The sequence below is a fragment of the Dermacentor silvarum genome, chromosome 8, assembly GCF_013339745.2.
Source record: "Dermacentor silvarum isolate Dsil-2018 chromosome 8, BIME_Dsil_1.4, whole genome shotgun sequence".
Lineage (NCBI taxonomy): Eukaryota > Metazoa > Arthropoda > Arachnida > Ixodida > Ixodidae > Dermacentor > Dermacentor silvarum.
In genome coordinates this window covers 44,889,550-44,912,240 of record NC_051161.1, presented here as the reverse complement: position 1 = coordinate 44,912,240, position 22,691 = coordinate 44,889,550, and the positions used below count along the sequence as shown (strand labels likewise).

Sequence of the window (22,691 nt, the reverse complement as noted above, 5' to 3'; positions counted from 1 at the left end):
TACAGCAAAGCAAAGAGAAAAGCACATGTTGAGCACTGGAGAGACCACAAATACGAACCTCTACAATACTAGAGTGGGCTTCCCATAAGCAATGTTATTACACAAATAAAACCAGTACAGAAAAAATTATTAGGGGTCCTTTATGCTACAACTAAGACGACTTGATGACAAAACCCGCTAACTCAATGACACAATGACCGCTTTTTTGCTGAGTCATCTTCACTCGAACCCATATTTTACAAAGTCAATTTTGCAAGTGATCCTTATTTCACCAAACTCGGACCGTGACTCGGCACTCATTTTTGCTGAGTTATCGCCACTCTGAGCCCATATTATGCAGTCATTTTTGCAAGTCATCCTTTATTCACCAAACTCAGACTGCTTGCTGAGTCATCATCACTTTCAAACCACAATTTAGTCATTTTTGCAAGCCATCAGGTTCTTTTGCAAGTAACTCTTCCTATGATTCACCAAACTCGAACCGTGACTCGGCACTTCTTTTTCCTGTCACTCTCACTTGGACACTCAAACATCACACTTTTTTTGCAAGTCACTCACCCTCTCTATGACCCCTTGATTCACTCTTAATTCAAACTTGATTCACTCTTGATTCGCCCTATCACTGCTTGGTGTTCACCTTCATGCACTGTATCATCTTGGTTTTACTTCCATCACACTTGGTTTGCTCTATTACTCCAAATTTCTAATTTTCATCACTTGATTCACCTTCATTCACTCTCATTTACTCTTCATTATCTCAGCTCACTCTAGCTCATCATTACCTTTCATTTCACTCCTATCACCCAACTAAACCCCTTTAATTCACTATCAATTCACTCTTAATACACCTCATTCACCTCTCTATACCCATTTCTTATCATTATCATTACCATGATTACCCATTACTATCATTCAATCTCGGTTCCTGGCCACTTTTCGGGTTTTTCAACCCATTTTCCCACTTTGTCATGCTAATTATCATAAAGAATTTAATGACTATCATAATAATTTATCGATATTTATATTCCTAATGTAATTACCTATCGATTGATATATAATGTTGTGGGGTTTGTAATGATGTTAATGAGTTAAATTTTTTTTACATATGTTTTACCGATTTTTTGTCCGATTTCTGACTTCACTTTTTCAAGGTCACCTCAAAACGAGACACATAAGGCTTTCACCTTAAGGGGGCACATCGGTCTTGGAGACAAAAATTCACTAAAAAATTTAATTTTCATTTTTGTTATTTTTCTAATCCCCATACCAAAGCACACCTGTTGGCAAAAGCTAGCTGAAAATGACACTTCATTGAGGAAGAAAACACTGTATTTGTCCAATGAAATGTTCAGCTTTGCCCATGAAAGTGCTGACATCACCCATTTTGTGTCATTCGCCATTCCTAAAACGATCTATCATAGCCAGGCCATCTCAGTCTTGTTTGAAAGAGCATCTTTGCAACTTTCTTTCCTGCCAAAACGAACCTTCAATGCTGCCTCAGAAGAACACTGCCTGGTTTTGTACCATAAAATGCCACCTTTGCAATCTCTAATTTTTTGCCTTTTTCTCAAAAAAAAAAAAAAAGGTTTTTCTAAGTCTAAAATTTCAGGAGTAGCACTGTGTCCCCCATTGCTACTCATTCAATCTTGTTGATTTCATTTTTTCCTGAATGCTAGGGAGTCAGAGAGCGCACACCAACTATGATATAGTGTTTTAGCACATTCCAACATTTTGAAATCTTGTAGAATTCACCAATAAACATTCACATTTGCAAAGTTGCAACTCTAGAATTTCATAACTTCAGTTAAAATACAGATATAAACATTAAAATGTAAACTTGCACTCTTTGAACATTCAGGAAGATACCTGCTGAATTTTAGCTCTCTTGGTGCAATACATTTTTTGCAAGTCACATCCCAAATTTATAACACAAATAATTGGAAAACTGGACTTGGAAAAAACAACCTGCACATTTGTAATCGGCACACAAGGGTGAATATTTCCTTAAAATTTCATGTGTCTACAGTCAATAACAAGTTTTCATCCAGGACCCAGGTTTCCCCTTAAAAGAAGACGGCACACAAGGAAGGCAACAGGCCATTTGCTGGACTTGTCCAGCATATGGACTTTCAGGATTTGTCCTGTCACCTTCTTCCCATTTGTCCTCATCTTTTTTTATATTATCTTCCTCTTTTTACCATCTTCTTACAACTTGCAAAAGTGGCAAGACAAATGCTGTACTTGTAACTTGGAAGTCTTCGGCTTTCCTGTCGCTTTCTTCAGTTTTGCCCTTGTCGTTTTTAGGCTGGTTTCGTATCTTTAATAGCTCTATGGTTCACCGCTGTAACAGAGCCTTTACTCACAGCGTAGAGTCGGTCCACATGCAGTGCCATGAACCCCAGGGCACTGTCGAGAAAGAAGTAACGCTGCATGTGCAGCAGTGCCGTCACCAGCTGCACCAGTAGCCGGTACACGGCCAGCCAGCCCTCATCGCCGCCCTGGTAGCAAGCCGACAGGAACGGGCTCACCTGGTCCACAACTCCGCAGCACTGCAGCGCCTCGGCCATCTTGCCCGGTAATATAAAAAACTGTGATTACTGTACTTCTGCATATATAACCCGCACCAAAATTGAAAAAACTTCAAACAGTGAAGTCGTCGTTGAGAGTTATTTGTGAATTTCACCGTTAAGTATGGTGCACTGCCGTGAAGCCACACCTCAAGGCAAGGTTCTCCGCCATTCGGTTTCGTTATTTTCTAGAAAACCCCACCCTCTCCCCACTTCTGTGTGTTGACGCTCCCTTCTCCCCTACCTCATGGTCGGCCATTCTCCTCTTTACAGGGTCGCTAATTTGCGTTTAGTAGTTAGCGACGGGTACGCCAGCACCGGCAAACTGGAACTCGGATCGCGATGAGCTGTGCTCAACGGCTGTCCTTTAGAGCGCAGAAGAAACTGAAGATTATCAGCATCGCCAAAGAGTGGGTTGGAACAGAGCCACTGGCTGAAGATACAACGTGAACGAGTTGTGCATCTGCGAATACAGACTGTTGTTCCAAAGATGTGCGCATTGTTGTAAGCACTTATTTCCTACGGTTATACGCTCAATTTTATTTTGCGTTCCGGGCCGTTCTAATTGGGGGTTCCGGTTGTAGCTGGAAAAATAAAGTAAACGAACACTAAAGGGAAACGCTTAATCTGTTTATACTGATGAAGTAGTATTTCAAAACTCTATTTTCGTCGCATGTGCATACCTGTTTCAGCTTGTATGAAAGAAAGAAAGAAATATGGATGGATAGAAGATCGAAAAAAGAGGGAGAATTGCCTGCTCTTATCCTCTATGATTTCCGAAGGATGGACAGCAGCCGCGTAAAAAAATTCACATTCGTCACATGCTATCGTCCATTCAGACTGACCGCGGTACTCTCAAACGATCCTCGACTCTACATTTGTGGTCCACTCCACCGAGTTGATCACAGCGCTGCCCCTCAACTGACTAATACACTACGCTTCTCAGGAATTGCTGTGAAGTGTCAATGAAATGCAGTAACCACTGCTATACAGTATGTTGAGGCAAGTGGAGTGTTGAGTAGAGGAATGTTCTAAATACAGGGGTGACTGTTTATCCAACCGTACCTCAGGTATAGCCGTGAGTGCCAGAAAGAAGTGGCAGATGGCTTGGGCTAGGCGACTATCCTTCATTGCCTGCAAGTATAAATGAGGTCATTGTACATCAGCACATGAAAATGCCAAAGCAATCAACAAGTCAAACTTGCTAGAGGCATTGCAAAGCCCTTATTCATATATGTACGGGGTGTTTTAGTGAAGACCACACTCAATTATGAATTACAAATCATGATTTCAAAACAAAATTATTTCTCATTGCTGCGATTGACGGCAATAGCAGACACCTAAAATTCTGATAATTATCAGTAAAATGTGTAACTAAAATTTACTAATTATCTTGTTAATAATTCACACTTTGGCACCTGTTAGAATAAAAAAAAAAAGAAAGGGTCTACCAAATGTTGAGGCTAAAGAAGATAAGGTCGATGTACACAGATGAGCATAAGTTTATGGACCAGGGATTGCGCAATAAAACTGATTTTCCCCTCTGCCTGTGAGTGTAACCTTGAAATTAAAGGCTGCAGTCCAAACTTGGCAATGCGAATTTTCTAGTGCACTTGTCAGTTTCCGTTTATGCATGTTAATTACGAAGAAATTCTGTTTTTGCAGAGACCCCGTGGTCTGTATACTTTTGCTCATGGTTGTACATGGTGGTTCCAATGATTCGATGATTAAATGTTGTTTATATCTCTCCAATGCTGTATATTTCTCTCATTTTCATGTTCAATATTCACTCATTTCTAGGGATGGGCGAATAGTGAATTTGAGGTTCGAAGCGAATTCGAAGCGAATAGTGATTTGGTAGAATATTTTCGAAACGAATAGTTCGAATAGCCTATATCACTTATTACAGTAAAACTAGTTCGAATTTCATGGGACCGAAAAAAAATTTTCAGCTAAATTGGAGCTAATTACATATTTACTGTTCATTTTACTTATGCCGAGACTAATTCTCGTTGCTTGTCTTGTTTATACCTGCATTTTGATACCTTTCACGACTCTACGCCGCTCTGGAGATGCAAAAACGGCCTTTTCTATATTTTTCCTGGGAGTGCTTACAGGATACCTAGATCCCAGATATGCCAAACCCGTGTGAAGTAGGTTAAGAAGACCTTGTCATCACTAATTATAGAATTTTGATGTCCGAAAAAAAAAAAAAAACGCACGAGCTATGAAACACGCTGTAGTGGAGAGCTCTGGGCTTATCTTGATGAAGTGGGGTTGGGTTTTTTTTTTTAAAGTGACATGAACAAGAAACACTAAGCCTGTTGAGACTGTAAGTGTTCTTTCAATACTCTATTTCTGTTAATTTTGTGGCAATTAGGTTGATTACTAGAATAAAAAAATGAAGGTCAACATTTCGTCTTCTTATTTTCGGACCGAAACACGAGCACCTGTGCGACGTCACAGATTTCAAACTATTTTTTCAGGTTTGGGTCATTGTGGCTGAGCAAAAGCTTTGAAACTTGCTAAATTTAGTCTTTAACTCCTTAAGAATAAAGTTTAGTCCATCTTCACAGAAAAAAAGCTAGCTAGGCTTGAGCAGACGCCATCAAAACCCATAACATCACGAGCTGGTGTGAGAACTTAAATACGGCATCACCACTTGTCTTTTTTTTTTTTTTTTCCAGCTTTTCTGGCTTACGAAGCCTCCTCCGGCAGTAAGGGTATAATTTTTGGTATTCTCCGACTGTAATTTATTGATACAGCTCAACTTCGCTTGTCTCTTTAGTGTTCCCTTAATGGCTGCACAAGCTTGGTACACTAGAAATTTTTTTTTTACTCTTCCCGTATTGGGAAGTTAGCCACTGCCACTGGGAAGCAAACCTGCAGCCTCTTGCTGAGCAGCAGGACACCAGCAACTGAATCACCACAGTGGGTAACCTGTTAGGAGCATGGAACTGGAGTTCGTAAGTTTGCAAAGGCAATCCTGAAACTAGCACCAGTTTCAAGACGTTTGTCCTTGAAACCTGTCATTAAAAGCATTGTTGACCCACAAAGCTTTGTGCTTAAGCAAGTAAAGTGGACTATCAACAGGTATTGTAATAAGGTACTGTCACAAGTATCACAAGACATGCATCACAAGGATGCCTGTCTCAATATGGGCGCTAAAGACAATAAGGTATTTCAGTTAGACACCTTATTGGCAATTAGTACTACACAGTTAATGATGTGTGCCCCACTAATCATTCTGCCTCAAGTCTCCAATTCAGAATAACTGGAGACTGTTGTCAGTGACCCAACCAATGTTTACGTTATATTGTGTTTACAACGTCTTGCATGTTTATCAAACCTGACCTGAAGTGATGCCTGCAACAGGTTTGTCAGCTGGGCGACAACCAGGTTCTGCTGAAGGACAGGGATGCAGCCGGTGTTGTTCTCAGAAAGCGACAGTAGATCCTTGAGGAACGTGGTCAATGTGGTGCACACCTGATGATCACATAGGATGAACAGCAAAACAGGTGTGCAATATTTTTGAGACTGCAGCTTCTTGCGAACAAGGTTTTAACGCCCATTAGGTAACTAAATAAGCATTGATGACCTCAGTTACAAAGTGGACTTTCCAATGCATCTAGCCTTTCGTTACAAAGCTATGAATGTTGTTTCTTTCTTAACCTTTATTGATACTGCCACTTAAACGCCAACTGCAGAACAATTTTAGACGACATAGAAGGCTTAATTTCAGATAGCAACACATACACAACAGCCTTCGAGCAAAAATTTACATACGAGATACAAAGTGGATGCATCACAAAAAGCTCACAACAGATTTTTTTTTGTAATGAAATGGCAAAATATGCCATTATTACTTGCTCACAGAAAATTATGCAGAACTCAGAACATTGAGAACTGGTGTTGCCACTTGTCATGACCAGAGAAATTAGGCAGCACCCACAGCATGCTGAAAATCTCAGATGCAATGTGCTGAGATATGTGTCATAACCCCTAAGCACCAGGTGCATGCGTTGTCTTAGACAATTACCAGCCAAGTAGCTTTGCCAATATTACTTTAATGGTATACTACTATACTACTCATTTATTAACCAAGCCAAAGTGAAATTTCGTTGCACTTAGCCTTTAAAGCTGAAATTACAAATTATTATTTCAAAATGCTCCACACACTACTTTCACCAAGAACAGAGTTTTCGTGAGAAGAGGAGATGATGTAAACTTGGGACAAGATTATTGCCACCACTAGTTTACCTGCGAACCTTCGAACCTGAACAATCGTAAAATTTCGTAAAGAAACATGGGGGAGGGGGAATAGCATGCTTCTTTTTTAAAGTTTGTCCTGAGCCCACACTTTCTGGGGGATACAGTAGAGCCCCATTTATACGATGCGGAAAAAAAAAAAATGCCAGCAAGGACGTTACAAACTGGGAGAATGTACGATCCGAAGTCACTAAACATTTGACAGATTCAACAGCACTTGACATCTACGTAAAGCGAAGCATTGTGCGAATCATTGAAGCATGAGGTGCTGATGCGTGTTGAGCTGATGGGGCCTGAGCGGCCTGAGACGTGCATTGTTATTCTTGCGGCTTTGGCAAGCTTATGTTTGTGCTCCTCGAATTCAGCCTTGTCAGCAGCTTCATTGAGTGGGTCAATTTTGCTGGAAGTTTTGATATGTTTACTCAAAGCGAATCGGTTGCGGCATGAGACACTGATGCGCGTTGCGCTGGTGGAGCCCGAGTGCCCCTAGACGCACTCTGTCGTTTTCCTATTGCGCAGTGTTTTAAGACTGTGACACCACAATACAATGCGTATGATGCCACCAGAGCAAAACATGACTCTCACTTTGCGCCACCTGCCACAGGGAACGATGGCGTGGTTGGGTTATCGCCTATTAAAAGCATGCAGTATGCTTGCAATGGCAGTACACCCCACGCGCTGTGAAACAGATAGGTGAAGATACTTATCGCAATAAGGTTGGCAACGATAGCTGTGAATGCGGCATGTGACCTGGGAGCAAATTTTCTTGTACCTGTTTTCACGTCAGACGGGCGGGCGAGTAGTGTGGGGAAGCTGCTGTGGAGAGCGGCTACTGCTCTCAATCGTGTATGCCTCGTGCCTTTTCTTGTTTACATGGGATCTAGCAGCCAGAAAACGTACCACACGATAGCCGTTTGGCGATGTACTGAACATTGGTGCCGGAAGATCGTGTTTTCCAGGAATGTATGAACCAGATTGCAAAAAAAAAAAAAAAAAGCGTAACTGTTTGGGGCATTTTTTTTGTGTTCTCGATCGTGAATGTTGGCACCGGGAAATCATAACAGTATCATATCAACGAGGTTCTACTGTACATAGGCAGTTCATTTATGATGATTTACATTTAGACGCAGCATACAAGCCGCAGTAGCAAGCTTGGAACAGCGCAGACTAACAACATTGCTTTTACATAACAGTGAGTTTTTCAGCAACTTTACTGCTGCCAACTTTGCCTGCTTCAGGAACTTACCTAAATTATATCTGAATAAACTTGCTCGAAGCAAGTGCCCTTTCGGTATATTAATATAGCATTTTGCGCTGCTGTTAAGAGAGTGGACACATAAATACACCAAATACACCACAATGTATTTTTTGCATGCATTATTGCAATCTTTCGCCTCCCCATCTTTCAGCAGCTTTAAACCATTTTCACGAATTAAATTTATTTTTCTTAAAACTTATTGCAACGTTCGTAAAATTGTAGAATAAGCCCAAATTTGTAAACAATACAAAACCTTTGTGAGAGTTGGCAGGTACATACTAGCCTACCAGCTACCTTGCAGCAAGTGCAGGACATACCTGGACTGTGAGAGAACTTGGCGACTTGAGGCCTTCCTCAACACATTTCCCCCCATAGAAGGTTAGCAGAGGGCACAGAGATGCCACCCACGAATGCACATTCAGTTCATGTTCCTCTGTAAGGGGGAAAAAAATGTAACTGGTTTAGAAAATAGTGTCACTTGTTTTACAGCAGCAACTGTTAATGCCTCTTTCAGTGGTGTATCCGGTTCTCATTGTCTGTCTAGCCACAACACCCTCACATTGACAGAGACGCACTGTTACGAGCGAGGAATTGTGAAAATCGGAAAATGTGGTGTGCCTCCAATGCATGCACTGCTAGGGTGTCAAGTGAAGAAAGAGACAGGTAAGCCTGGGATCATTACTAGCTGAATGCCAGCGGAAAAAGTATGCTAAGTGTTACAACGTTGCATCTCAGCGTGAACTGCAGGTGCACAGGAAAAAAAGAAAAGGCAAGAAAAAATATATATGTATATTACTGCGTACATTCATAGTGTGCACTGTCAGCCACTCATTAGCACAGTGGTCCTATTGGCGTTTCTGGCTTGAAAGTTTACAGGTGGTGTACCAGACAGTCGCTGTGTGCATGCTCACTGCAATGAATAAGCCAAATAGAAAAGCAACACATCAGTGCAAGTTAATGCTGTTTTAGCATGGCACTTTATTATTTTCTAAAGGTGGCCCATTGCTTTTTGTTTTTAAATCTATTTTAGTTACCAGGCCTGAGTTGCGCTTATCTGACTGGTTATTTGATGGTTGTTAGCGTGTCATACTGTCACTTTTGCTGTGTCCCATCGTTGCGCTGCTTACCCCACATAGCTAAAAGTAGCCACAAGGTATATCCAGCCAAAAGTGCAGTGGTCTAACCTTTCTTGGCTGCCAGCTGTTGCTTCAGTATCTTCACCATGGAAGCACCAATGGCGCTTAGCACGAGAGCCAGCCGTGGATGAAGCGATGTGGTGCCATTTTCCAGGATGCACAGCACAGTGCCCACGCTGTTGGCCAATTCCGATATCGTAGACGTGACACCACTGTTGCGAAATAAGGAGACATTATTACGTGTTGAGAATATGATGTGGAACTCCATTGATACGCTGTTTGCAGAACAGGTGCAAAAGACTGTAAGAGCATGAAAACGTAAACATCAGGAACTCTTCAAAATGAATGAAGGCTGCAGGCAGTGTAGTTTCAAGAAAGTTGGCTTCACAGATTGCGAAATCTCAGATTCATGCTAGTGCAAGCGTTGCTGCTGTTTCTGCCAATGATCAAGCAGTCCTTAACTTTCCCAAGGAATACGTGCAAGTGCTACTAAGAGAAGACAGTGATAATGAGAATAATGCCATGTCGTGGGTGCGAAGTTTGTGGTGCAGGAAATCTCGCACATGAAAATGGGAGCATCCATCATTAAATATGCCTCTATGATGAACTGCACATTTCTTGTGCACACCACTAAATTTGCATTATTGTCTCGTGAAAAATGCAACATTAATTTAAAAATTACATTCTGGGGTCTTAGGACGAGCCAAAATGATGTTCTAATGATGAGGAATTGATTATTTTCTTAGGTAATGTGTTACTTAACTGGCGACAAATTAAAATGTATAAGAGGGGTCATCTGATATACAGGGTATATGGCTGCAAGCAAGTGCCACCAATGAAGAGGGTGTAAGAAATAACGAGGAAACAGAAGAAAGGACAACCTAAGTGTAACAACAAACCGCAGTGTGCACCACATTTCTCACATGGTGCGTCCCTGCTTACAGGCGCAACAACTATTTTGCCCCTTCACCAAGAGCATTTGGAAATGTCAAATATCACAAGAGAGTGCGAATATCAATTTTTTGGCTCGAATAGTTGTGCGATTTACATAAAACCTTGACAAAAGAACCAGATGTTGACAAATCTAAGAAAAGTTGATTCTTTGCTTTCAAAAAAGGAAACCAATTCATCTCTGGAGTCGGTTTATTTTCAAAGTGCCGTTATTCAGATATTTTCATGCAGAAATGCAAGTTCAACAGTGATGCCTGTATTATTCTCAAGCAGTCGGCAGCGCACGTCATGTTGTGATGCACATCAGTGGTGATATAGTTTCCTGAATTTCTCATTCTAGGTTCATGGAGCAGCATCCAGAGATGGACTTCTCCAAGTGGAAGTTTACGTGATCACTCCATCAGTCATCCTGAATAGCTCTATTTCTATGTAATAAAAAACATGTCAATCTCCTGCCCTTCGTGTAGTCGCTGGCAAATTGAGGAAGTCCGATAACCCCTTCAGGCGCCGTGTCCACAAACGTGGACACCAACTTTGCATTCGCGTTGTTCCAAACACAGATTCAGCAACACAGATTGAAAAAGCTTCAAGCTTCTTCAAAACACCTAAAAGCCATTTATTTATAAAAAGCAATGTTTCGGTATTGTCAAATACTATCTTTTGTTGGAGTACCAAGTGTAAGAGTGCCGCACGCAACTACCGAAAGTTAGTGTCCACGTTTGTGGACAGGGCGCCTCAAAGCCGCCTTGTATAGCAGATGACGGGCCTTGGCTAAAATAATCAAAATCTCTTATTTATTTTTCAGGCATTTCTAAGCATGCGGTAGAGAGAAGGAAGGTCGATGACCAGACTTTCGACGAACTTTTAGCGAAAATTCAAAATGGCGACGTATCCGATGCAGATCTCTCGGATGATGAATGCGCGGAGCAAGACTTGGCGCATACGGTGGCCCGTGAGGGTGATTTCTCATTTTCTGTGTTTTGCGCTGAGCAACAGCTGGTTAGAGTACCTCAGGGACGCAAGCACTGAGAAGCTCCTACAGAGAAACACCTTGGACATGATGGCGTTCGAAACAGATATTGCGAACAGCCTGATCACATGCAACAGTAATGCTCCAAAAAAGCGCGGTAGCCCGTTGTCAAGAAGGCCACACTGCAGTCACTTCCCACCGCTGGCATTAGCTATGACAGGTACGATCACTGGCTGGAGCACATGCGCACAACAAATGCACAGCGCTGCCGCCGTGAGGGATGCGCAGCGAAGAGACGAATTCGCTGTCGAAAATACCACGTGTTTTTGTGCCTGTCGCCTCTGAATTATTGCTTTCATCTTTACCACACAAAGTAGATTGCAAATGTTTAGATAATCAAGGAAGAATCACAAGAAAAATGTTTTGCCCCACTTACCTAACTAAGCCAACTAGAAAGTATAGTGCAACATTTTTTCTGGGTTAAGGTGCCCTTGTCCACATTACGGAAAACTATGAAAAAATAAAATTTATGTTCCCATCTTTTAACGACTCTTTCATTAAAGCATGAAGAGCCGAAAATGATGTTAAGATAATGTTTTTCATTGCCAGATTGAATTCGCGCCTGAAAGGACAGAAAATTTCGTTATAGGCTCTCGCTGCTAGTTGTGCTTCAGTCTACTCAATAATTTGTGGTGGCTGAGGCAGCGAGAGCGTTTCATGTTCACCCGTCGTGATGCTGCTGTGAAGTGCGACCCTGACTACGTGATACCGGCAGTTTATGCTATGTTGCGCAAATTCAGCTTGATGCTTTCCGTCAACACGTGAGGTAAACGTGTTCCATTCTGCAAGTGCACAAGCGAAAAAATTCAAGAAAAGCTTCAGTAAAATCGAGGTGTGGGTTATATCTGAATTTCGACTAGAGGTGCGACTTCACAGTAGCGCGAATCACCTCAAGATGAGGTTTCACGGCAACACAAGCTATGCTGCCGTGCAACCACCTTTAGAGCAACGTTTTGCGCCGTCAGCATCATTGAAGAAATGGGAACGGAGCAGCCGGCCGAAGATATGATGTGGTCGATTCGTGTATCCCCGAACGGAGAGTGTTTTTACAAAGTTTCGGGCATCAAACCCGCGTATTACCGCGGGTTAGATCTTTTCAGGGTGTTGTAATTGGGGATGTGGCTAATAAGCGGAAAAATACAAATATTTGTTCATTTTGAATACTTCGGAAACGTTGAATAGTAAAGTCCGAGCCAAAGCGAATATAGAATACTAGCGTAATATTTAAAATGTTCAAAAATATTGAATATTCACAAAAGCGTATAAAAAAAACACATAGAAGACTCTGCAGTAACATCGACAGTTGTGGCTTACTCAGTGTTATACAAATGTTTGTCTTTCAGAGCTGCCTGACTGATCTTGCTGAATTTTATTTGACATGCACTCATTTGTGGATACAACACGTTTTTTTATGTAACAGGCCTATTGGATGTTTGTGCCCCCTATTCAGGTAACTTAAGATGATCCCAAGGCTATGCGCAGTGCAAGACATCCACATAATTAAGTTTTTCTGTACCTGCTCAGACTGATGTTGTGCACAAGGGAAGCTTCCAGCTATGAGTTAAGCTGCATCGCTTATGACATCTAGGACATGAAAATAGAACTAAAAACTCCCATAACATGTATGATCCAGTTGATAGACAATTTTGCTATTAGCCACACTTATTGCAAGGTCTTCTGTCTAATACGTGTAAATAAAAACATCAGCAAATAGTTCTTCTACCACAAAATATTTGCTGAATGTCAGATGATAACATTGTGTTGGCCTGCAGCTTTCTTGCTTTCTTGTGTTTCTGTTATAGATAGCCCAACAAAGGAGTCCCCATAATTTCAGATATCTTTAGGCACAAAATAATCAAGTAAGAATGAAGCACACACCTGCTCCAATGCTTGAGTAGTACAAGATAAAGTTCACCAAGCAGAATGCTAATCTTGAAATTTGACAGGACACCCTGAAAAACAAAAGTCAAAACAATAAATCTCCCAAGAATTAATAGTGCAAATTAATGCTATCCGTGCACAAAACATAATAATTGAACACTGCTTTCACATGCAGAGAACCTAACCTTCGGATATTCGACATTTAGCTAATGTGTGAAAATGCATAATTTGTGAGTTATTACTAAGAAAATAAAAGCCATGTTTTGCCTTGCATGACAAAATTGTGAAGCTTTTGGGTAACACCTACAGTAACAGGCCACCATCATCCGCAATTTAGCACAGCCCTTCAGGAGAAACATGGAACAGCGAAAAAAAAAAAAAACACTTCATGAGAAGCAGGTGCTGAAGATATCATTTTTTCTCAGATAGCCAAAAGCAACGCAGAGACATTACTCAACTGCAATGAAATTTCACTCATCATTAATTGGTTATAAATGAGTAGTACATACTGTTTATGACGAGGGCACCTCTACAGCCACCTGGAGTCTAATAATTTCTTTTTCATTAATCAATATGGCTTTAGAAAACATCTGTCCTGAGATACGCAATTGCTTGAATTTACAACCGACTTGCACTTTAACATGGACAATAACTTACAAACTGACAGTATGTTTCTTGATTTTTCCAAAGCTTTTCACCATCTTGCTCGTTGCAGGTATTTTTCAAAATTAAATTCCCTTGGACTTGACTCTGTTAGTTTATCTTGGATGAGAAATTTTGTATGATTATGTCAACAATTTACATTTACTAATAACTGTGCTTCTTCCCTGGCTGATGTAACTTCAGGAGTCCCTCAGGGCAGCGTCCTAGGCCCTTTACTTTTCCTAACTTACATAAACGATCTGCCCAATAGCATTTCTTCAAGTATAAGACTATTCGCTGATGACTGTATGGTTTACAGAAAAATAAGTTCTCCCGATGATCACATTATTCTGCAAAATGACATTAACCTAATAAGTATGTGGTGTAGTAAATGGCAAATGGTTCTAAATTCAGGCAAATGAAAACTCATTTCTTTCAATCGCAAACAATCAACTCAGATTTTTCCTACTATATTAACAACTCTGCCATATCTCGTGTTCAGTCATAAAAGTATCTAAGAATACACCTGACTCATAATCGTTCATGGTCCCCCCACATTACTGCTATCTGTGCTAAATAAAGTGTCCCAAACGCTTGGGTATACTTGCCGCAATCTGCGTAAATCGCCATCTAACATCTAACGCAAGTTAGCATACATAACATTCATTCACCCACAGTTGGAATTCAAGTCATCGATTTGGTTCCCCCACTAAGTTTACTTAATCACTAAATTAGAATGCATACAAAACCGGGATGCCCGGTTCATTTCTGGAAATTATGACCGCAAATCTAGCATTACGAAAAATGAAAATTGAGAATTCACTCCACCCTCTTTAAATTCGCCGTTCCGCTTCCGTATGTTTGCTTCGTGGATACATTAACCACACCAGGCCACCTAGGTGGTCTTACCCTTGGATACTCCACTGTGCATGTCACAAGCGTTTAACTCATCAGCGTTGCTGCATGCCATTTCACTTTGGAACAATCTTCCTGACGATATCGCCTCCATTACAGATCATGGAGCATTCCATAACCGTCTGCTCGAACATTTCATGCCTAAATAGTGTTCCAACTGTTCAATACATGTCGAAAACCCTATTTCCTTGTTTCGGGCATGTTCTCTCCCATTTTTCTTTCTCCTTGTTGAAATTAATTTTACGTGTAGCATTGTATAATTTGTTTTAATCTATCTATCTGCCTGGAGCTATCTGTATTCTCGCATTGTGATTATAATAAGCATTTTTTGGTGCACAGTTTAGCACATGCTCTTATTTCTCGCGTGTTATGATGCCTTGTATTTTCACTGTCACTTTGCTATTTACCGCACATATGTACCATATTTTGTTTTTGTATTTGTCACCATATGTTATAATTAACCATGTAAAGCTCCCCTTACACTATGCTCCAATGAGGAGCCTGTAAGGTACTGCGAATAAATAAAATAGTGAGGGACTCTGGATTAATTTTCACCACTTGGCGTTCCTTAACGTGCACCCAATGGCACGGTCCATGGGCTTTATTGCATTTCACCACCATAGACACGGCCGGGATTTGATCCCACGCCCTCGGGCTTAGTAGCGCAACGCATTAGCTACTATGTCACCACAGCGGACGGTTGACAGTGTTCCCACAGAACAAAGTCTGTTAATTTTTTTAAAATAAGCAATCGAGCTTGAGAAATGTAGCAATTTTTAGTATTTTTAACCAAATACTATATTATTATTTTGTTGTCCATGACTATCGTTTCACACTTGAAGGTTGGCAGGTCCGGGGTATTAGGTAAACCAATCAGCCAGAGCGCACACTTTGCAGATCTATCTCTGAAATCCAAGAATCAATGTTGAGCTTACATCAGTAACCAGGCTGGAAAACAAGTCCTGCAGAATGGCGTTCTTCTCTGCTGATGCAATCTGCATGTGACGACACTGGAAGACGAACACATAAGGAGTGGAAACAACCACTTTCAATGCATTCTCATGGCAAAGGAAATCTGCGGGGGAGAGCGCAGCAGAAAGGCATTACCTTGGCAAGGATCACGCAGAAGTCCCGCCACCCTGACAACAGCACAAAGCTATCAGCAACAGGGTCAAACATTTCACTGGCATCAGCAATGCTCATGGCTGAGGCATTCAGGCTTCCGCCACCTCCAGGCTGTTTGGGCAAGCCGCTGGTCACAAGCTGAAAGAAGGTGACAAACTATCAGTATAGTGAATTAAATCAGAGTTCTGTCTGCGCTATCATGCACAATAAAATCCCCACAAGTTAGAATCGCTAGATACTAATTACCTTTCACTGGCGTAATGTTTGTGAGACTACATTTCGTGCTTAGTTTGAGGACTACTACACTTTGTCAACCAGATCCGTAGTACTTAAAACTGAGCTCTGCAGTTATTTACCTGTAAGAGACATGAAGCCCTGTGCTTCACTTGATCTAAGTGACGCCTATTCGTAAATGTGCCAAATCAAACGCAATGAGCGTCCTGGGCATGTTCACGTCAGGCGTCCTTTAAATGCAGTCAAGCACGGTCTTCAACTTAAGATGCATTTCTAAATATGGAGGTAAAGCGTCTTTAAAGTCAACCTAAGTTCCAAAAGCAACATTGGGGCTGGCTATGAGAGACAACGTGGTGGAGGGCACCATATTAATTTAAAACAACTAGGTTTCTTTAATGTGCACCTAAATAATTCTGCTCTCACTGAAATGCGGCCGCGGTGGCCAGGAATCGAACCAGCAAGAGAATTCCGTAGCCACTACAGCACCACAGCAGGTAGATACCATATTTCATGCGAGCACGTGATCACACATGTGGGATAGCTGCCATTACCGTGCAATCAATCATACACTGCAATGCTTGCAGCTCACCTTAGACCAGGCCTTTATCGGGGCCCCCTGCTTTGCCTTGTCAAGGACGGCTTTCACGTTGGGATCGAGTTCGCTTCTGCAAATGGAAACAGGTGGGCATTATATAACAGTTACGGCTTGCAAACGAGGTCTAGTGACAGAGTTAAGGAGGAAAGAAAGGCTAGAGGAAAGCCACCATAATGCACTCAATGGCAGCAACAGGCAACAATTTGAATGATTGAGAGGTGGGGTTTGACACCTCAAGAAAAACTTCGACCACCTGGGACTCGTTTTAATGTGCACCAATATCTTTCATGTACACCACATAAGCATTTTACAGCATCAGCTGTTGACCAATTCATTCAGCATACTTTGGTTAATTTGACTCTGGTTACGTCAATCCCGACTGAAGGTCTCGGCCAGCGCCCATGCATTTCTATGAGCCTAAACTTTCGTTATTTCAATCCTAAAATTGGCCTTCGCCGGACAATTCGAACTTGAGCAGTCAGCACGCACGTGCCTGACCCCTATGATGACCCTTTTAGGGGCAGCAAGTCTCAGCGGAGCTTAGCGAACAGTGAATGCATTGAAAACATGCTGTCTTTTGTCAGACGCCTATCTTCGGCCTGCCCTAGGATGATCTTCAAGCAATAACCGTAGCTCACACTATCTGATTACAGTATTTATCCAATTCTAACGTGCGTCCTTTTCCTTTCCCAAGACAATTGTGCTTAAAATTGCCTGTGTAGTACAATCATAGAAGAAAGTAAAACAGTATTCGCAGCGTTTGTATGCCTTACCGCGTAACACATATCTATAGCAGCGAAGCTGACATTAGGAAACTGGCCGCAATTGTGTAACACAACCAACACCTTTGCCCATTTTTCCTGCTAAAAAAACAGGTGCACAGATTTCGACTTTGTTTAGGAGCTTTAAAGTCATTTCTACTTTAGTTTCTACCATGGACACATACAAAGCGGGCGCCCGTTTGATACGGGGCATGCCAGAATCAGACAAATACTGGCAAATCAATCATTGGTATGTTTTGGCATTTGAAATTAAACAAGATGCAGAAAAAATGCCAAAACATACCAACGATTCATTTGCCAGTATTTGTCCGATTCTGACATGCCCCGAATCAAACGGGCGCCCACTTTGTATGTGTCCATGGTAGAAACTGAAGTAGGAATGACTTTAAAGCTCCTAAACAAAGTCGAAATCTAATGCGCACCCTGATTCTTTAGCAGGAAAAATGAGTAAGGGTGTTGGGTGTGTTACACAATTGCGGCCAGTTTCCTAATGTCAGCTCAATTCAATCAGTTTTGTCGGTACCGTCATGGTTGAACTAATGGAAGTCAACTGTATTAGCATTCGTCTCATATCGACTTACATTCAAATGTGTATGCACGTGCACACAAGCCCCATGCGCACATAGCATGCGTGTGATGTGGTGATGTGTGTGACATATGCAGTTGTGAAAGCCGGTGTCATCGTCAAGGGGTTGAGTGAGAGATAGCATTAGTGTTCCAATGCCTGCACCAGCTGACAAGGTGGCTAACTCGGCCACGAGAGGAGCTTGCTTCTGTTTTTAGGCTGTGGGACACTGGCACATGCGGACTGGCTGCATGTTTGTCGATGCACTCAGCGGTACTAACTGGCAGGAGGCTACCTGTTTGCTTTGGAGTGCAGCACTAGCATGGGCTAACAAATCACTCAAACGTGTTTCTGTCCACTAGACTGCACCCGTGAATGACGTCAGTATCCGGCATGGGTGAACATTATTTGCATGGTATCCATGCATGGTGAGTTGAACTTCCTTGATTACTCAAGTGTGTCTGATCAGGGAACTATTCCTTGCAAGCATGCCGGCTAGCTGACATCATTGTGTGAAAGAAGCCATAAATGTGCCTTTGGGCATGCACTACTGCATCGTAATTTCCTCTGTTACCAAGAGCACTTGAGACTGCACAACGCAGATATGTTTTTCACATTGTGGGGATGCGTGGCTCTCACGCGCCCCCTGATGTTGTTTACCCTGCATGGCTCCCGTCTTCTGTAATCCAGCTTCGCCGCGTGGCTTTACGGCGGCGAAGGTCGGTGTGGTTGTGGCATATTACGAGATGGCGTGAGTGTTGCGCTGCTAATGCCACCTAACGGCGGGGTTACTTGGGCACAAAAGGAAGAAGGCGCTTCCTCTTCGAAGTGGGGTCGGCGGGCAGCGCGAACGCTCCGCGCGTGCGCCGATCCACGCTTTGCGAGACCGTCTCTCGAGGCTAGGAGCAGGACACCGGAATGAACTAAGTCAGATCGTTCGAACCCGCCATTATTCACGTGATCATACACATGAGCGACCAGGCGATGGTGTCTAGCATGGGGCGAACATATTCACTCACTATCCGGTCGCGGCGAGTCTGACTTCCTCGATTTGTTCGCGCCCATCGGCGTAGTAATTCGGCTAACGGGCAATAGTGTATGAAAGGAGTAATAAATGCCCTTTTGATTGTTTGCACTACTGTCTTGTCGTTCCTTTGTTCCAAGAGCACGTGTGAAACCCCACAACATAACCACCCCCTTTGGAATGTGGCTGTTGCAGCTGGCAATTGAACCAGCAACCAATATCTCAGCAGGAAAATACTTAAGCCACTGGTCTATCACGGCAGGTAATGATGGGCACTACATGCAAACACACCTGCCCTACTGATAACCGTTGCTCGTTTATTTGAGGCTTGCGAGTTATGTGAATAAGGCAAGCGAAGCTTACTCACTTGGACTGGTAAAGTTCCAAGGCCAGCGTCTTGAAGATAAAGGCCACCAGCCTGCATTCTTGTGTTGCCACAGCCTCTCCCATCAGGGGAAAACACACCAGGCTCCAGAACGACTTACTATAAAAACCAAGGGAACCGTGCAGTCAGCAAACGAAGATAGTACAGTGAAGACCAGTACGACAAAGTACAAATAATGTCAGTGCAAAAGAAGCCGATAGGAGAAGGTAGCAAAAGGTGTTGACTCACTTCTTACGCAGCAGCTCCATGGCCCGCAGTTGGTGGCACGCCCACAGGCTGTGTATGAACTCGATGCATGAGCAGTGCAGGTCTGCTGGACAGTAGTCCACACCCTGCAAATCAGTGTGCTCGTCGTTACATTTCAATGAGCATATCACGCAAAATTTACCGCGAGCTCCTGGGCCAAATGCTACTATATCATGGCCAGTTGTCAAACTCTACCTAGGAACCTTGTCAAAACGTGCCACCTTACAACGGTCTAACACACCTGCTGGGCAAACCTGATTGCACATGCAGGCGCACAACACCATAGGTCGGCATACTACAGTATAGACCACTTATAACGTAACCGCTTATAGTGCAGGACCAGCTATAATAAGGTCGTTTCAGACTCCCGTTAATTTTCCTATAGCACTCTATGTATACGCGTATCACTTGTAGTGCGGGTGCAGGAGGCAAAATACCAGTTACAGTGCAGCTGCTTCAAAGTTCAGCAGTCAACCTTGATGGCGAACGCTTCCCTCAAGCCGCAGATATCCTCCGACGTAAAGGACGCATGCGCGTCGAGCTCTGTGATGTCACGGTGGCGAACAACCGGTGTCTATACTCCAATGACACGACGCAACTGCCAAGTCTGGCTCTGCCTGGCGTTTTCGGGCACGTTAAGTTTCTAGCGCGTGAATAGCTCCGTTCCTATTTTTCACCCACTGCGCTGAGTCGCACCGGCCACGCATCCCAGCATTCCTTGCACGGAGCAGTTAGAATGACACAATAGTGGGAATGCGCCGTCCACCACCGCGGCTTTCTGTGCTTTAACGAGCATGGTGTCATGCGCACACAAGCAAGCATGAACACATCTCGCTCGATGACCGCGGAACTCGCTGTCAAAACGCTGGAGTGAGGAAGCGCGGCAGCAGTAGCGAGCGAATTTACCTTCGAGCTGCGTCTCGCATCAACGTGAACTAAGCCGTGAAAACACAGTGCACGGTGGACTGTGCCTCCCGTCACAGATGACTTCATGATACAGCAGCCCCGGCAGGCGCGTGCTCCCGCCTGAAGTAAAACACCCTCTCCCCAGAGCCTTATGAGCTATGGAAGACCGCGCGCTTTCTTCCCGATTTCCTCCCTTGCATGAGCAAGATTGAGCCGCGATCACCGGCTCACCCTCACACACTTTCACTCGCACATACAGCAAACGGCGCGCGGTGACGATTTTATCGCTCTTTCACTTTATATGGAACCTCAAGGCGACAGCGACGTCGACAACAGAAATGCGCTTGAAGTGTCCATACAATTGCTACCGCAATATAATCGTTGTTTTGGTTATAGTGCAGTACCACTTATAGTGCAGATGTTCGCGACTCCGGTGACCTACATTATAAGCGGTCTACGCTATATAACTCCTCAATACACTCACTTATTTCTCAGTTGCAAGTTTGAGCATGAGCAAGTGATAAAGGGGGTGAAAGGACGTGAATATAAATGCGAGTGAGTATGAACGGGAGTGAGTACCGGTGAGTGTGAATGGATTCGAGTGACCATAAGTGGGTGCGAGTGGGAATGTGAGTGAGTGTTCACTTATTCTCCCGACCCATGCACAGCACACAATGAAGACAAGCCACGCAGGGCACGGCCTCCGAGATCGGCAACTGCTTTGTGTCCCTCGCCATCACAAAGCTGAGCACTGGTCAAATTTAACTTGGCTCTCGAGATTGGGAGCATGTGCAAGCAATCCCAGAGGCCATGTTGCATGTGACCCTTCTCTGTTGTCTCGCTATTGGCAGTGTACCATATGAAACTCCCCGGCAGGTGCGCAAGGCAATGCAAAGTGGTCCCACACAGTGCAACAGTTAAACAACTGACACTATAATCTATAAGCATTGCTTGGAGCAACAACTGTGTTGTGAACAATGAACCTGCAATAGAAATGAATCAGAGAGCACAAAAATAATCAAGGTCAGCAAAAAATATTAGAGGAGAGCTCATTCACAGCTGCTTTGTAAAGGGTGACATGACATATTGATACAAGAGACACATTACAAAAATGGAGTTTACTTCTGTCATATTTCAAGAGTTGAGTCAGCTTACACTGAAAAGTGGTCAGGATGCAGTTATGGTTAAATGCAGTTATTTAGTCATTATGACCTCCTCATCACTAACTGATGCGCCACCCAGTTCAGCAGACTTTAATGTTCTTTTGTTAACGGTTGTGCTTTCGAACGGTATGAAATTCATTTTGTTTGCCCATATTTCTTCCTGTGCTTTCATTTTTATAGCTTAAAATTTTTTTATTCAATTTGAGTTGAAAATTTAACTGTTGGCACAACCCTGTTTAAAATAAATGCACTGCTTGCTTTATAAAACAAAATTCCTTTATGACTATAACTCTGTTTAGGAAAGTTTTGAAGAAAGAATGTTGCAAAACCAGTACCCACCTCTTGCTTTGTCTTCAAGATCTGTAAAACTTCGCCCAAGCACAAACCCAAACCTGAAGAGCTCTGTGAAAAAAAAAAAAAAAAAGAGAGAAAAATACTGTTTTGCAGAGGATTTTACCAAACTCAACACAAAATCAACTTGACATCTGACTGCCACCACGTGTTAGTGCAGATGTGAAAACTCCAAGAGTTCTCATTAACCGTTCAAGTGCCCCGCCCAAGTACACTCGCCTGTGTGTCGGTGCACACCCCTGGCCATGTCCGAGTAAAGCTGTGTAACACTTTCCAACCACTCCCTGCCTTTCCCAAGATAATTCGTCAATGTGAAACATCTGTGGAATGATTGTGTCTACAGAAAAGCTGGTTTAACTAAAATTGTATGGCAGGTTTTGTTTTTATACAACAGATGATGTAACTAAGTTTATCAGTCTGTCAGTGTTGTCGTCAGTGTTGTTGTCAGTTTTGTTGTCATCAGTGTTGTCGTCCATGAAACACTCATTATCCTAACTAAAACCATTAATTATCATTATCATCATAACTATCAGCAATTATCTCATTTTTGTATGAAGATTAAGAATCTTTGTAAACTCATTTTACTTTAGGTTTATCTTTTGTCAGTCAAGCCAGGATTTTAATACCGAGATGTTAGTGGTAAAAGATTACACTGAAGCGATGAAT

General features: G+C 42.7%; 1 protein-coding gene across 2 annotated transcripts in view; it reads right to left on the bottom strand.

The window, feature by feature from the left end:
• LOC119461125 (nucleoporin NUP188-like) overlaps nt 1-22,691 on the bottom strand; it is a 76,105-nt gene that overhangs the window by 13,834 nt on the left and 39,580 nt on the right. For both annotated transcript variants that reach the window (XM_049671756.1, XM_037722327.2), the window contains 12 exons: nt 22,014-22,076; nt 19,588-19,691; nt 19,342-19,458; nt 16,598-16,673; nt 15,757-15,912; nt 15,585-15,659; nt 13,090-13,163; nt 9,279-9,442; nt 8,412-8,527; nt 5,922-6,053; nt 3,633-3,701; nt 2,364-2,567 (listed from right to left, as the gene is read on the bottom strand). In XM_049671756.1, coding sequence (XP_049527713.1) covers nt 2,364-2,567; nt 3,633-3,701; nt 5,922-6,053; nt 8,412-8,527; nt 9,279-9,442; nt 13,090-13,163; nt 15,585-15,659; nt 15,757-15,912; nt 16,598-16,673; nt 19,342-19,458; nt 19,588-19,691; nt 22,014-22,076 — 1,350 coding nt within the window. The remainder of the gene's footprint in view (nt 1-2,363; nt 2,568-3,632; nt 3,702-5,921; nt 6,054-8,411; nt 8,528-9,278; nt 9,443-13,089; nt 13,164-15,584; nt 15,660-15,756; nt 15,913-16,597; nt 16,674-19,341; nt 19,459-19,587; nt 19,692-22,013; nt 22,077-22,691) is intronic.